We start from the raw sequence: 16,151 nt of genomic DNA on the forward strand, positions 1-16,151 counted from the left end.
AATCTATATCCCATTGTCAGAGCAGGAAATTTCCAGTAACAGCATGGCTGCCTGAGGCAAACTGGATTAGTGACTACTGCTAAAATAGATGTCACTGGAGAAGAGAGATTTGGACATTTTCCCCCAGAACTCTTGAGAACTAACAGGAAGGAATTCAGAAGGAGACTTCAGTGCCTCAGGAAGTGACTCTTGTCTTCAGAAATGTGCTGGCAAGTCCTTTTTACTCAGTTGCTCAGAAAGGCTGAGACTCAAAGCCAGTGCTTTCCAGCTAGAAAGCAGAGTAGCAGATGGGAATTCTGTCATGTTTTAAAACACAAATTCTGGCTAGAGCAGGTAGCCATAGGAGTGAGGAGATGTTTGTAATGTGGTGCATCAGACTGGGTGTCCCAGATGGTCGTCTGTAGCTTGGCTGAATGCAAAAGGGATGTGAACAAATCTCCTCTGTTGTGAGAATATTTAAGTATTGGCTGTGTACTTGGTGTTGTACAAAACACAGAAGCAGAAATGCTCTTAGAGACTAACAAATGAAATAATGTATCATTTAGTTTATTCCTCTTTATTCATCCTGTCAAGTTCTGTTAATGGGGACTGGCTGACTCAGGAGATGGAGATTGGGAATGGGATATGGAGCATTTTACCTCTAAACTGCTAGCTGCAATCCAGTCTAGACATTAGGTGACTGTTGAGTTTAGGTATGGAGACTTTGACCTGTTCCAGTCTGGTCCAACTTGAAGAAGTGTTTGGTTTAGGAGATTGCAAATGAGTTCTACTCTGGTCTATCTTGCCCCATCTTTGCAGGTGTTTGTGATACTGTCTACCCTACTAAGTCCATACAGAGGTTCACAGTGCATTTGCTTTATCTGTACCATTCTCTATTGGACACCAGAACATTACTGCCTTCCCTTTGCAGTTCTCTCCTTATAGAGCTCACATGATGACTCCACCCTGTCCCTCATGCTAAAACAGTTGTGCTTGCCCAGGATGCATTATTCTGTAGTGCATAAAGCTTATTTTCATCTTCTCTGGTGCTAATTAAATTATCCTCTTTCATCCAAGCTATTCAAACTTGAATTTTAAAAAGACCTGCAGAATAGATGCTCTGGGTCAGGATTTATCAGCTTGGGGGGTTGCAAACAGGTATTGGGGTTGTGACCTAATTGCACTACACATATTGCTAAATGGGGGAGAGGTTCCAGTATGGAAAAGGATGAGATTCACTGCTCTCGATCTTCTGGTAGTCGCTAGAATAACATACAGAAATCTATGATTAATGCTTAGGTTGCTATGAGATTACCAGTTTTAACTTTCTCCTGTCCTCTGCTCCTCTCTCTCCACGTTCTCCTTTTCCTCCTACTGTTTTGTGTTCCAACAGCTTTACCTGTCCACATGGATGCAGCAGACTCATCCCTGCCAGTGACACAGTCCCAGAGGTCCCAGAGCTCTGACTGGATGGTCAGAACCCAGGCAGCAGAGAAATCCACTGCTGCTGCTCCATCTAACTTCTTTAAAACACCACAAGAGAAGGGCCCTGGATACAGCTAGATGGAGGTGTCTCTATTTGGAGCTGGTTGCGTTTATGAAATGTTGGACTTCGAAGTACATCAGCACTGAACGTCTCATTTGGCAATAACCATCTCATCAGTGTTGGTGCGTGATGCTCACCAGACTCAGCTGTGTGCCCCATACATCCCGAGATCATGTTTGTGAATCTGTGTAAAAAGTAACTGGTGATGTTGGGGCTGCAGCTTTTTTAAAACATTCCTGCTATTGCTGTGAGTACTTATTACACACTCATCTCCTACCCCAGCACCTGTTAGCATCTGCTGGGATGTGTACAGAGCCTTGTTGGTTTGCAGGTGTTGGTCTTTGTTATGAAGCTGGTCACCACTTGGGCATATCGTTTGTTGCAAAAGGCTGAATATAGCAGGAGAAAGCCCTATTGCAGCTCTGCAGAGACAAGAATCTGTCTTTGACAAGCATAATGTCAGAAACAAAGGCCAGCTTAGTATCCCTGGTCAGGGGAGGAGGAGGGGAACAGAGAGTGCAAACAGGTTTGAAATGTGGGACTTGAATTCTGTATTAGCAAAATGCCTATCGGCCTCTCACTAAGGGACTTGGGAGTCAAGATGTTGCTTCTAATGAAGCAAATGTGGTGCTTGTCCTGTCAGGAATTGCCAATGGCTCACTGTCAGCATGGTCCTTCAGCGTTTTTTGTCCTTCCTTGTTTGGAGTGTCTTTAGTCTTCCCTGTGAATTGCAGTATTCTTTCCTTATTCCCCATCCTCTCCATTTGTCCTGCTGGACAAGGGGTTGGCAGAACTAATTAGGCAAAAATGTGCAGACTGGAGTTATGAGAGGAAGCTTGGATCAAGTTGCCCTAAAATATCCTCTGAGAAGTCTTCATTGGGGAGATGACAGAGAGGAAATATTGGAATACTATCCATGGGCATCCAGCTTCAGACGCTACAGTAAGCAATCCCCAGGACACTTGAAGTTGAAGTCCATGTCCCACTGTGTACTAAAAGTCATATAGAGTATTATCTGAGTTCAAAGCACTCTCTACAGATTGAACCACTTCCCCGTCTCACGTTCTCCCTGTCTTCCTCAAAGGTTAATGTTCTGAAGTATATCTAAGTGGGGTTCCCCTCTGTCTCTGGAGTATATATGGGAGTGGTCTCCCTCTATCACTGATTGTACTCTGCTCTGTAGTATATATGGGAGGGGTGTCCCTGGATTTCCAGTTGTACTCTACTCTGTGGTATATATAGGAAGTGTTTGCCTTCTCCACCTTTCCTTGCACCCCTGATGGCATTTGCTCTGCAGTATATTGGGGAGCGTTCTTTTCTCCCCACAACCCTTTCCCTTTATCCCTGATTGCTCTTCACTTTGCAGTATTGATGAGGGGGTCTCTCCTGCCTTCTCTTTTCCTGTATCCCTGGTTGTACTTTGCTTGTTTCCCTATCTCTTGAAAAACCTCTCTACAGCTGCATTCTGGGTTATATATTTAGCAGATGTGCCTGGATAGGGTATACAAAAGGAACCATGCCATGCTTGCTTGACAACCGTAGTTGCCTTGTGAGCTCTTGAGTGTTTTCAAATAGGTGGCCCTTGTCATTACAAAACCTACTGGTTGGCTGAGTGGGTGGAGCACCAGACAGGACCATCCATTAAGAGCAAAAATAAATTTTCAACATAGGGGTGGAACTTGCACCCCTAGATGCAGGTGATGGATTTGCATGTTTCCCTTGCTTTGCTCTCTATGACCTATAAATCAAATGAGTGAGGGATAGATTTGATTATGAGCATATCAGAAAATGTTTTAATTGTTTTTAAATTTTCTTTGTATTAAAATTTTAAAATTAAATGGCCAGCCATGAAGACTCATAACATAACACAAAAAGTAAGTTACAAAATCAAACAAAACACTCTCGAACAATCTAAATCATGACTGATGAATAGTTACGTTAGACAGAGTATCCATGTCTTATCCACTAATACCTATTCACTCTTGGGGAGAGACTCAAACTGGATTTATGTTTTGTCCCAAGGAAACTCTCAGCTCTGCCCACGTAAATCCCTCTGAAAAATCTCATGCGTCTTTCTTATACATATTGAAATACCTTAGAGGGAGAGCCTTGTTACCCTTGTACAGGAGCACAAAGGTTAAAGGCTAGTTTGGATTATCTGAGCAATTACAAGGAATTTGAGGGGAAAGAAATGTTCAGATGAAGTTAGTGTCTTTACATTCTTATTTTTGTGCTTTGTACAAAACCAAGTCTGTAGCGCTTAACAAGTAATAAAGACAGTCCTTACCATGAAGAGCCTGCGATCTAAAACCCGTACAGAGAAGATGGGACACTGGGAAAACATAATTTAGGGAATAACTTGGCTTTTTTATTATTTCAGTCCTTGTGGGCAAAGCAGGAGATAAACTCCATCCAACTGCTAATTTGCTTCTTGGTTATAGAGGGTGTTGTTTCAAAGGAGAGATGAATGGAGTTGTTAGATACTGTTTGTTTAATGCAAGGGTGAGCACAGGTAGGGGATATGTGTTGAAGAGTGAGGGGCTGTGAGCATTGAGGAGCTGAGAGTAAGTAACGTCACTCCTATTCCCTGCATTTGTTGATAATCCAATAGTGGGTTGCAGCTTACTGCAGGTTAGCTGTGTAGTCGATCAGATGAAGTGAGCTGTAGCTCACGAAAGCTTATGCTCAAATAAATTGGTTAGTCTCTAAGGTGCCACAAGTACTCCTTTTCTATGGTCCCTTGTTTCAATTCCATAAACCTTTCTTTCCATGAACAGTTGTATTCATCATTTTAAAGCACAGTTGTATTCATCATTTTAAACCATTTCCCTGGCTTCCTCATAAAAGCGAATTAGACCAGTGGCCTATTGTGGTACTTGGTTGTCTCTTAGAAGAAGCTCAGAAACTTCAGTGATGAGTGCCATTAGAAGAATTTAGACAGACCACCTACCCTAACAAAACACACTCTGAAATTAGACTTCTTTGTTTTTACTTCCAGTGTTAGAGTGGAGACTATGTATCTCCGCTGTTCATAGATTCCAAGGCCAGAAGGGACCATTGTGATCATCTCGTCTTACCTCCTATATAACACAGGCCATAGAACTTCCCCAAAATAATTCCTAGAGCAGCTCTTTTAGACAAACATCCAATTTGACAATTTTTTAATCAAGTGATGGAGACTCCACTATGACCCTTTGAAAGTTGTTCCAGTGGTTAATTACTGACTGTTAAAAAATGTGCATGTTATTTCTAGTTTGAATTTGTCTAGCTTCAGGTCCAGCCATTGGATCGCGTAATACCTTTCTCTGCAAGATTGAAGGAGCCCATTAAATATTTCTTCCCCATGTCGATACTTAGACTGTAATCAAATCACTCCTTAACCTTCTGCTCATTAAGCTAACTAGATTGAGCTCCTGGAGAATTTCACTATAAGGCATATTTTCTAACGGTTCGATCATTCTCATGGCCGTTCCCTGAGCCCTCTGCAATTTATCAATATCTCTCTTGAATTGTGGACACCAGAACTGGACACAGTATTCTAGCAGCAGTTGCACCAGTGCCAAATACAGAGGTAAAGTGACCTCTCTGCTACTTGAGAGTTTCCTGTTTTATGCATCTCGGGATCATATTAGCTCTTTTAGTCATGGCATTGGGAGCTCATGTTCAGCTGATTATCCACCATGACCCCCAAAACTTTTTCAGAGTCGCTCCTTTCCAGAAGAGAGTCCCACATTCTTTAAGTATGGCCTACATTTTGTTCCTACATCTATCCATTCCCATTTAACCATATTAAAACACATATTGTTTGCTTGCGCCCAGCTTATCAAGTGATACAGATTGCTCTGTCTTCATTATTTATTCCACTCCCCAATTTGTGTCACCTGAAAACTTTCAGTGATTATTTTATTTTCTTCCAGATTATCGATAAAACTGTTAAATAGCATAGGTCAAGAACCGATCCCAGTGGGACCGCGTTGGAATCACACACACTTGATGATGATGATTCTCCATTTACAGTTACAATTTGAGACCTGTAAATTAGCCAGTTTTTAATTCATTTATTGTGTGCCATGTTAATTTTATAGTTCTGTCAGTTTATATAGATATTCTGCAAAATCATAAACATCAGAGATGGAAAAGTTCTATTAAAACGGGGCTTTTCAATGTTTTCTGTACTTTGACCTCATGTTACAACAGAAAACATGTTATGACCTTCCTTCTAACCTTAAGAAGGTGGTCACAATCCCCAAAACCCATTTGCAACACCCATGTTCACAAGACATGTATGAAAACAGGCAGTCTTTCATTGCTAATGCAGGATTGCTCCCTACAAAAGCATTTTCTAGTGCTTTGTCCAGTCTAGCTTTAAATATCCCTAGAGAAAGACCCTTCACAGCTTCCCCTGGTTGCAAATCTATTAATCAGCCTAATACATCTCACTGAGTTTTCTTAACAGTCATCTTAATTTTCCCCTATCTTAAATTCATCTCATTACTCCTGGTTATATTCACTTGTATCACCCTACATAATTCCTCTCCCTCCTGGGTGCTAGCACCATTCACCATTAGTAGATTGTTATATGGAATCAGCAGCCTAGTCTCACTATTGAGGGGTCCAGACTACAACTCTATGTTCTCAGAGGGCAGGTTGGAAACTATTTATTCTCAGATTTTCCTGTTGATGTCAATAGAGCTGCTGATCCAAGCAAGGACTGTGGGATCAAGCTCTTAGATTGTATGCTCTTCAGGTCAGGGTACCGACCCATTTTCTTTTGTCTCCAAAGGATTGAGCATACTTATGGCACTATTGAAATAATAACCATAGCAGACACCTCCTTTGTAGGTAGCATCTCCTGCCGTGGGATGTTTCCAAAAGGGCTGGAGGTCTCAATCATGTGAGTTCCTGCAACTGCTTTCCCTTTCCCACTTGCAGTCTAGAATCCAATTATGCGTCCAAAAATGGATGTGAGGTGGAAGAGAATTCCACAGCTGGAAGGAGCATATGGCTAAAACATCTTCAAAGCTAAAGGTCCTGGAACAGTAGATGCTACAAAACCAGCACTGGCTGATCTCACACCCTAGTAATTGTGGGAGAACAAGGAAGCCCCTTATTTAAAAAGGGGCAAGACCACTTGAAGTCTTCTGTGGAAGAAGTATCATCTTGCAACTAGTGTCTTACTGATATAGGTATTTGATGCCCCCTATCACCATCGTATCTGAGCGGCTCAACTACCGTGCCATTTATCACTGAAAATCATTTTTGGAGGAGAGAGATGTTCTGAATGTTTAACTGTGAGGAGGAGAGAATTTTGGTTGCTGCCTGGAGAATCTATGGACCACAAGCCCAGCTCTGCAGTGGTCCTGTCCTGCCAGTTGTGATGCACAGAGCAGAATTACAGATATTTTTTCTGGAAGATGGAACAGAAGCTTAAAAAGGGAGAGTGAAACATAGGAAATGGGAATCTGATATTACATGGAAATCAAAAGCTAAGTTAAGGACAGCCAGAAGAATGTGAAAAAGCTAAAGTAACAATGGTTGGTACAGGTCAAAGGGGAATGTAGGTGATACTTTCTGTAGGACAGAAGGGAAACCATTGTAGTGTCATATAGACAGAAAAGATAATAGGCTGAGTTGGAACCCTCGCAGGACCAATGTAGTTACATTTCCTGCCTTTGACTTCAGTCCAACATGCTGACAGCACCGAGATGGCTAGTGAAAGGTCTGCAAGGGCAACACATTGACCTTCTGAGACAGCTGTATCTTCATGACAACATTAGGAAAGATGCCCAGAAAATTTTTAGTTCAGGTATTTATTGGTAAATGTACCACCTAGCTCAAAGGCTCAGCAGTGGATCGTATGAAACCTTTATCTGTTAAGTCACTGATTTTGACTTCACCCGGAAGTGACTAAAACAGATTGCTAGCTTGCAGATCTCTAGTAGATTTTAAGAAGATTGCTCACAGTCTGTTATGTTCTTAGTGGACAGATGTATACCACACAATTATTAATCACCAACAACGTGCTTGGCTCTGTGTAAGACAGGAAATACAGATAGCCCCTGCCTAGGCTAGCTTATTTAAAGAGAAATACTGAATATGAAAACAAAAAATACTGTTGCCATGGGAACTGATTAATACTTGTGTTGGTATATCAGGTGAGACAAAGGACTGAATGAGCTGTGGAAGTGATTGTGTGGTGAACTGGGAATAGCAATGCTGACTCACCTTCGCCCAGTGCTTTGAGATCTATGTATGAAAAGTGCTATAGATAAGTTGTGTCTTTAGATTTTCCCTAGATGTAACTGTATTTTCCAGGTTGAATTTAATTTTATTCCTGTATTTTCAACCTCTTCTTGTTTATAATTCTTTGCCTTCCGGCTATTCACAATTTCCCAGTTAGATTTAATGTAATGTGCTGTCTCCTCCCATTTCCAGAGCATTAATGAAGAAGTTAAATAAGACAGGACTTTACACTCAAGCCGTGTGGCTCTCTGTTGAACTTCTTGCCCCATCTCACCATGTTGTCATTTATTATTAATTATTTTTATTACAGTAGCCCGTAAGCGCCCTAGTCATAGATCAAGACCCCATTGCGCTGGGCCCTATTCAAACACAGAACAAAGACTGTTCCTTCCCCAAATGGCTTACTCATTGTGCTCTTGGTCTTTCATCTAATTTGAGTCCATGGTGTGCTCAGAATTATTGTCAGCTCCGTGAGAACAAGTAAGATTTTTTGTGATGCTGTACAAAGTGAAGTCCGGTTCTATCGCACTGTGTTCACTTGTGAAGGCGATCGCTCATTTCATGAGCCTCCTAGGGGGTCGGTGACGACAAAGCAGGCTGTCTTCTTTCCTAGTGCCCCCTGTTGACCGTTGTACCAGCACAGCAGTAGTCTGCCCTTTCAGTGACTCAGCCCTCTGGCCAAGTCATGAATTGTGTCCACCCCTTTCAGGGTACACAGAGTCCAACAGAGGATAGCCTTAGTGTCAGGCAAAGAGATTCCAGGCCACATTGGGTCAAGGTCCTAGAGTCATGACCCTCTGGGTTATAGAGTCTTCCTAGTCCATATTCCTCTGTATCCGGTGTAGGCTCTTTGCCTTCAGCCCTATCTGCGGGTTGGTAGGGGAACCCAGGCCTACCCTCTCCACCGCAGGGCTGGCTCCAGGCACCAGCGTTACAAGCAGGTGCTCGGGGCGGCAGTCAGAAAGGAGCGGCAGAGTTTCCGCGGCAGCAGCAATTTGGCAGCAGCATCCCCGTTCCGCCGGCTGTAGCGGCAGCAGCTTCTCTCTCTCTCTCCTGCCGTCTGCGGCGACAATTCGGTGGCGACAGGCCTTTTTCACTGCTTGGGGCAGCAAAAACGGTAGAGCCGGCCCTGCTCCACCAGGTCCTAATCCAGGGCCACGCGGTGGGCAGCAAGGTCCTGCACCCTAATGGGCTGTGCCGCTGCTCCCCTGCATTGCTTCCCACCGGTCTCCTCTCTCAGAAGGGCAAAGCAAAGACATGTAAGGAAAATAAATCAAAAGATAAATCCCAGGCCTTGCAGGTATCCAAAGTCCCTTTTCTCTCAGCAGGTCAGGTAGGTTCTTAATAGTCAAGGGCCCCAGGCAGCTGGCCCTTCCATAGTACTCCCTCTGAGGAGCTAAGAGTGTAGGCCTGCTCACCTCCACTGACTGACTACTATTGAGTTGCTCTGCTCCTCCTCCGGTGCATGTATGCATTGCAGGTGGGGCTGCCTAGGCCCAAAGTAGCTCTTTAACCCATTCTTTTCCAGTGCAGGATTTGTACACCCCATCACACCCCTTCATCTTCTAATTCAAAAAGAAAAGGAGTACTTGTGGCACCTTAGAGACTAACCAATTTATTTGAGCATAAGCTTTCGTGAGCTACAGCTCACTTCATCGGATGCATACTGTGGAAACTGCAGAAGACATTATATACACAGAGACCATGAAACAATACCTCCTCCCACCCCACTCTCCTGCTGGTAATAGCTTATCTAAAGTGATCACTCTCCTTACAATGTGTATGATAATCAAGGTGGGCCATTTCCAGCATAAATCCAAGTTTAACCAGAACGTCGGGGGGGGGAGGAAAAAACAAGGGGAAATAGGCTACCTTGCATAATGACTTAGCCACTCCCAGTCTCTATTTAAGCCTAAATTAATAGTATCCAATTTGCAAATGAATTCCAATTCAGCAGTTTCTCGCTGGAGTCTGGATTTGAAGTTTTTTTTGTTGTAAGATAGCGATCTTCATGTCAATAATTGCGTGACCAGAGAGATTGAAGTGTTCTCCAATTGGTTAATGAATGTTATAATTCTTGACATCTGATTTGTGTCCATTTATTTTTTTACGTAGAGACTGTCCAGTTTGACCAATGTACGTGGCAGAGGGGCATTGCTGGCACATGATGGCATATATCACATTGGTGGATGTGCAGGTGAATGAGCCTCTGATAGTGTGGCTGATGTTATTAGGCCCTGTGATGGGGTCCCCTGAATAGATATGTGGGCACAGTTGGCAACGGGCTTTGTTGCAAGGATAGGTTCCTGGGCTAGTGGTTCTGTTGTGTGCTATGTGGTTGTTGGTGAGTATTTGCTTCAGGTTGGGGGGCTGTCTGTAGGCAAGGACTGGCCTGTCTCCCGAGATTTGTGAGAGTGTTGGGTCATCCTTCAGGATAGGTTGTAGATCCTTAATAATGCGTTGGAGGGGTTTTAGTTGGGGGCTGAAGGTGACGGCTAGTGGCGTTCCATTATTTTCTTTGTTAGGCCTGTCCTGCAGTAGGTGACTTCTGGGAACTCTTCTGGCTCTATCAATGTGTTTCTTCGCTTCCGCAGGTGGGTATTGTAGTTGTAAGAATGCTTGATAGAGATCTTGTAGGTGTTTGTCTCTGTCTGAGGGGTTGGAGCAAATGCGGTTGTATCGCAGAGCTTGGCTGTAGACGATGGATCGTGTGGTGTGGTCAGGGTGAAAGCTGGAGGCATGTAGGTAGGAGTAGCGGTGAGTAGGTTTCCGGTATAGGGTGGTGCTTATGACCATTGTTTATTAGCACTGTAGTGTCCAGGAAGTGGATCTCTTGTGTGGACTGGACCAGGCTGAGGTTGATGGTGGGATGGAAATTGTTGAAATCATGGTGGAATTCCTCAAGGGCTTCTTTTCCATGGGTCCAGATGATGAAGATGTCATCAATATAGCGCAAGTAGAGTAGGAGTGTTAGGGGACGAGAGCTGAGGAAGCGTTGTTCTAAATCAGCCATAAAAATGTTGGCATACTGTGGGGCCATGCGGGTACCCATAGCAGTGCCGCTGATCTGAAGGTATACATTGTCCCCAAATGTGAAATAGTTATGGGTAAGCACAAAGTCACAAAGTTCAGCCACCAGGTTAGCCGTGACATTATCGGGGATAGTGTTCTTGATGGCTTGTATTCCATCTTTGTGTGGAATGTTGGTGTAGAGGGCTTCTACATCCATAGCGGCCAGGATGGTGTTATCAGGAAGATCACCGATGGATTGTAGTTTCCTCAGGAAGTCAGTGGTGTCTCGAAGGTAGCTGGGAGTGCTGGTAGCATAGGGCCTGAGGAGGGAGTCTACATAGCCAGACAATCCTGCTGTCAGGGTGCCAATGCCTGAGATGATGGGGCGCCCAGGATTTCCAGGTTTATGGATCTTGGGTAGTAGATAGAATATCCCAGGTCGGGGTTCCAGGGGTGTGTCTGTGCAGATTTGATCTTGTGCTTTTTCAGGAAGTTTCTTGAGCAAATGCTGTAGTTGCTTTTGGTAACTCTCAGTGGGATCAGAGGGTAATGGCTTGTAGAAAGTGATGTTGGAGAGCTGCTGAGCAGCCTCTTGTTCATATTCTGACCTATTCATGATGACAACAGCACCTCCTTTGTCAGCCTTTTTGATTATGATGTCAGAGTTGTTTCTGAGGCTGTGGATGGCATTGTGTTCTGCACGCCTGAGGTTATGGGGCAAGTGATGCTGCTTTTCCACAATTTCAGCCCGTGCACGTCGGCGGAAGCACTCTGTGTAGAAGTCCAGTCTGCTGTTTCGACCTTCAGGAGGAGTCCACCTAGAATCCTTCTTTTTGTAATGTTGGTAGGGAGGCCTCTGTGGATTAGTATGTTGTTCAGAGGTATTTCGGAAATATTCCTTGAGTCGGAGACGTCGAAAATAGGATTCTAGGTCACCACAGAACTGTATCATGTTCGTGGGGGGGGAGGGGCAGAAGGAGAGGCCCCGAGATAGGACAGCTGCTTCTGCTGGGCTGAGAGTATAGTTGGATAGGTTAACAACATTGCAGGGTGGGTTGAGGGAACCATTGCTGTGGCCCCTTGTAGCATGTAGTAGTTTAGAAAGTTTAGTGTCCTTTTTCTTTTGTAGAGAAGCAAAGTGTGCATTGTAAATGGCTTGTCTAGTTTTAGTAAATTCGAGCCACGAGGAAGTTTGTGTGGAAGGTTGGTTTTTTATGAGAGTGTCCATTTTTGAGAGCTCATTCTTAATCTTTCCCTGTCAGCTGTAGAGGATGTTGATCAGGTGATTCCGCAGTTTCTTTGAGAGCTTGTGGCACAAGCTACTAATTCAGTAATTCTGTTTTATTATATGTGTTTTACTGTAGTTACCAGAGGCCTCAGGAAGGATCAAGGTCCAATTTTGCTAGGTGCTATACCAAATGCAGACTAAAAGAACAGCTTCTGCCTTGGAGTGTTTACAATGTAATAAAGGGTGAAGAAGGTATGAAGACACACGTGGGGAAAAGAAACAAAAGAGGCATTGTGGTTGGTGTCACTGAATGATCGATTATCACAATTGAATGACTGTAGTGTGTGTGCAGAGATGCACATTACTGGCGCTTTGAACAAAGATGACACTGAGGCAGTTGTCTGCCGTGCTCCCAGCCACAGGGGGTCATGCCATCATGGACATCACTGACCCATTTACACTGTGGGTATATGATGAAAAAGTAAATTGCCACAGTGGCAGCTAGAGATTTGGTTGGGTGCCACTAGTTTCATCTTTTGTCCCTTGGTGTCAGTCTCTCGCCCCCACCCCGAGAAGAAGTAGGTACAGTATAACCTCAGAGTTATGAACTGACCAATCAACCACACATCTCATTTGGAACCGAAAGTACACAATCAGGCAGCAGCAGGGACCAAAAAACCAAACCCACAAGTACAGTACAGTACTGTGTTAAATGTAAACTATTAAAAAATAAAGGGAAAGAAGCATTTTTCTTCTGCATAGTAAAGTTTCAAAGCTGTATTAAGTCAATGTTCAGTTGTAAACTTTTGAAAGAGCAACCATAATGTTTTGTTCAGTTATGACCATTTCAGAGTTATGAACAACCTCCATTCTGGAGGTGTTTGTAACTCTGAGGTCTACTGTATTTAAAAGAGGGGGAGGGGGGAAAGAAAAGGGTAGGTGCTTTAAAACCATAAAGGAATTATATGAACCAGAAAGGGCCTGGCATTTATTATTGAGGTATAGACAAAACCTGTTACGGGGGACTGTCAAATGCGCAGCATGAACACCACCTGCCCCCAGTGTCTCTGTTCTTGTATCTTTAATTTTGTCCCCTTTTTTGCCCCAGCTTAACCATTTGGTTTGGGAGGTATGTTGCCTTTGTATCATAGAACAGCTATGTAAAAAATAAAACAAAAAAAGGCCTTCTAGTGAGAGACTTAGAGAGCTCAATCTGTTTAGCGTAGCACTGAGGTTGAGAGGTGACCTCATTACAGTGCAGAAGTTCTTTCATGGGGAGAAGAGGCTGGGTACTAACAGGCTCTCTCTACTTTAGCAGAGAAAGGTATTACAAGAACCAATGGCTGGCAGCTCAAGTCAGACAAACTCCAGTTACAAACTAGGTACGCATTTTTAACAGTGATGGTGATTTAACCAATGGAACAACCTATGCAGGAAGTGGTGGATTCTCAATCTCTTGATGTCTTCATATCTAGACTGGATGCCTTTCTGGAAGGTATGCTGTAGTCAAACCTATGTTACTGGGTTCAACGCAGGGGTAAATGGGTGAAATTCTATGGTCTGCTTCATAGTGGAGGTCAGATTAGATGGTCAAATAGTTTTTTGGCTCTGAAATATATGAAGCAGATTGGCTTTTGTCTTCCTATCTTTCCACCCTATTGTTGTGTGAGAAGAGAGAGATCCAATGAAAGGTGGGGTAGCATTACAGTTCCCGGCAGTATAATCTGGGCAAAAAATCCAGATCTGTGAAATGACTGAAGATGATATTGTTTTGCCAAAGGGCTGCAAGCATGGAATTAACAGTTGGTGAGACAAGGAGAAAGGCAAGAATTTTGCTTATGCAAATAAACGTACATCTCTTACCTCATTTTTATGGAACCTCACAGGACTGGAGACAGTGAGGCAATGTGGTGTTGATGTGCACTTTCATGGCACCCAACTATCTCCTGGTTAAAGATTCCTTCACAGTTAAGATGCCCCCTCTTCCAGCTACACATAAGTGAAGCAGGAATCCCTCCTTCTATACAGAATCTATCAGTGTTGAGTCAACTTCAGGAGCTCTGTCTCAGTTCTTTAGCTCAGTTGTATAGTCTGTGTGGATCCTCCCCTAGACTAAAGCAAGTAGGGAATTGGTGGGCTTGCTATTGCCTTGGCAGGACATCTGATGAAATAAAGTACTTCCTTGCATTTTATCGCCTATAATCAGGAATTGATTCCACTTCCCCTGGTGTGACATAAGGAAAGATGCCTCCCTGCGGAAGTGCTCCACTGGTGGCCCCTGGTTTGATATGGAAGGGGCAGGTGGCAGGTGTCTTCCTATGGAAGAGCTTTGCTGCACCCAGCTTCTGGCAGGAGATAATGTGGCTGGAGAGAGTGTTGTTCCCACTGGCATCATGGTCTCTAATAATGAGAGGGCAATGACCAGCTTTAAAATGCACCAAACTGCATCTCCTGGCATGTTTCAAAATAAATGTAAAATTCCTATACTGATAGGGCAGTGCCCCATGCCAACTCTGAAATCATGGGTCCTGGAATTGGCACTGATATCTAGTGCTAGCAGCTGTCTTTGTTGCCCGGAATGGTGTATTGTAGTCCTTGGTACTGGAAGGTCTGCTATTAATACCCTGACCTGAGGCCATGCGCATTGAGCTGGCCCCTGGGCAGAGCTGAAGTCTAAGAATTCCCTCTCTCTCTCTCACCTTTGGCTGCACCAGAGACTAAGCCAAAAGCAGGAAAAGCTAGAAGAAACTTGATCATTCATCTGTCATGGGCAGCCTATCCAAAGAGAGCACTGGGATGGTTTTCTCCTAGAAGCCTGTATGCAGCACTATGTACATATCACAAGTGTTTTGTGTGGTCATGGAGTTTCCCTATTAACAGGGCTTGGACTCCAGACTGTTAGGACTATTTGTTTGGTAAGGTTGTAAACAAGGAAAACTCATGTCTGTGTCCCTTGGTCTAAAAACATGCTGTGTACTCTCTGAGAATCTTTGTTCAGATTGTAGAAACTGGAAATAAAATCAATATTCAAAATAAAGAGTTGTATGTGATGTAAAACAAACAGACCTGCAATGGAATGAGGAGGTTCACTGACGTCTAAATGAACTCATGCAATCACGCCTCAATGACATATTTCTTTGCCTATTCACTTTCTCCTATATAGGTCCAAGTAATAATAATGTACAACTCAACAGAGAAGTTGCAGGGGAGATTATTTTTTCACCATTCAAGTCACAGCTTCTTGACTCCAGGAGAAGGGGTTTGCTGGGCCCACCCCACTTTACCATTCCCATACCATTGCTCCTTGTTTTGCAGTGGCCTTGTTGTTTGCTGGCGTGTCATGACTTCATTTCTCTGTAATTTGAAATGTTAAATCCAAGTGGCTCTCAAGTAGCTGTTCACCTGAATCACCATGTTAAATATGGCCCAAGTCAACTGGAGCCATCTTGAAATGAGCTGGTGGTGTCATGTCAGTGTTTAGTGGACATGTGTTTATTTCACCAAAACTAGCATCACTGTGAGCACTGATTAATCTGGTCTTCAGGAATTTCAGCAGGGAGCCCAAGGTTCAAATGGACCCAGAGATTGAATTCTTCTCTCACACATGATGTTGGTCTCTAAAAGTCGAGGTTGAGGCTATCTGTGAGGAGAGCCATGTAGGAAATTCCCCTATGCATCAACTGCTGTAGGTATAAATTATAGGACTTCGGCTATCACATCAATCTAGCACTTTTCAATAGCACAGAAATCATGAAGCACTTAAAAAAAAAACCCAGAAAAATACTTTGGATAGTATTTGAAGCGTTCTTTCTGAAACTGAATAGTTTCAAAAGGCTCTTGATATTTTTGTTTCTATCTGCAAACTGCACATTCTGTAAACAGGATGAGCCGCAGAGGCACAGCGTGGGTGTGACAGTGAAGTGGTGCTGATGGAACCCATTGGTCAGAATGGGGCTTGCTGAGATTGCAGCATTCCTGCAGGGTACTTTTCTATTTCTATTTATCCTCTTTCTCAGAGTCCTTGTCAATTAAGAATTTCTCAGTTCATTTGCAGTGTGTGGCTTGGGATGAATGTTGGACATTCTCTTTTCTTTGCAAACAAAAAGAGGGAGCTAACTCTTTAGTCAGTATCGATTTAGGAAT

At 43.5% G+C, this 16,151-nt stretch overlaps 1 protein-coding gene across 4 annotated transcripts in view; it reads left to right on the forward strand.

The window, feature by feature from the left end:
- GPATCH2L (G-patch domain containing 2 like) overlaps nt 1-15,045 on the forward strand; it is a 47,039-nt gene extending 31,994 nt beyond the window's left edge. For 2 of the 4 annotated variants that reach the window (XM_073349254.1, XM_073349253.1), the window contains exon 9: nt 1,373-1,449. Coding sequence is in view for 2 of the 4 variants with exons in the window: in XM_073349252.1 (XP_073205353.1) it covers nt 1,373-1,542 (170 nt within the window). In the remaining 2 variants the exon portion in view is untranslated. Of the gene's footprint in view, nt 1-1,372 lie in introns of all 4 variants that reach the window. The other 2 variants (XM_073349252.1, XM_073349251.1) reach the window with 1 other exon arrangement.
- The last annotated feature ends 1,106 nt before the right edge of the window (nt 15,046-16,151 follow it).

This window comes from Lepidochelys kempii, chromosome 6 (assembly GCF_965140285.1).
Source record: "Lepidochelys kempii isolate rLepKem1 chromosome 6, rLepKem1.hap1, whole genome shotgun sequence".
In the NCBI taxonomy this organism is placed as follows: domain Eukaryota; kingdom Metazoa; phylum Chordata; order Testudines; family Cheloniidae; genus Lepidochelys; species Lepidochelys kempii.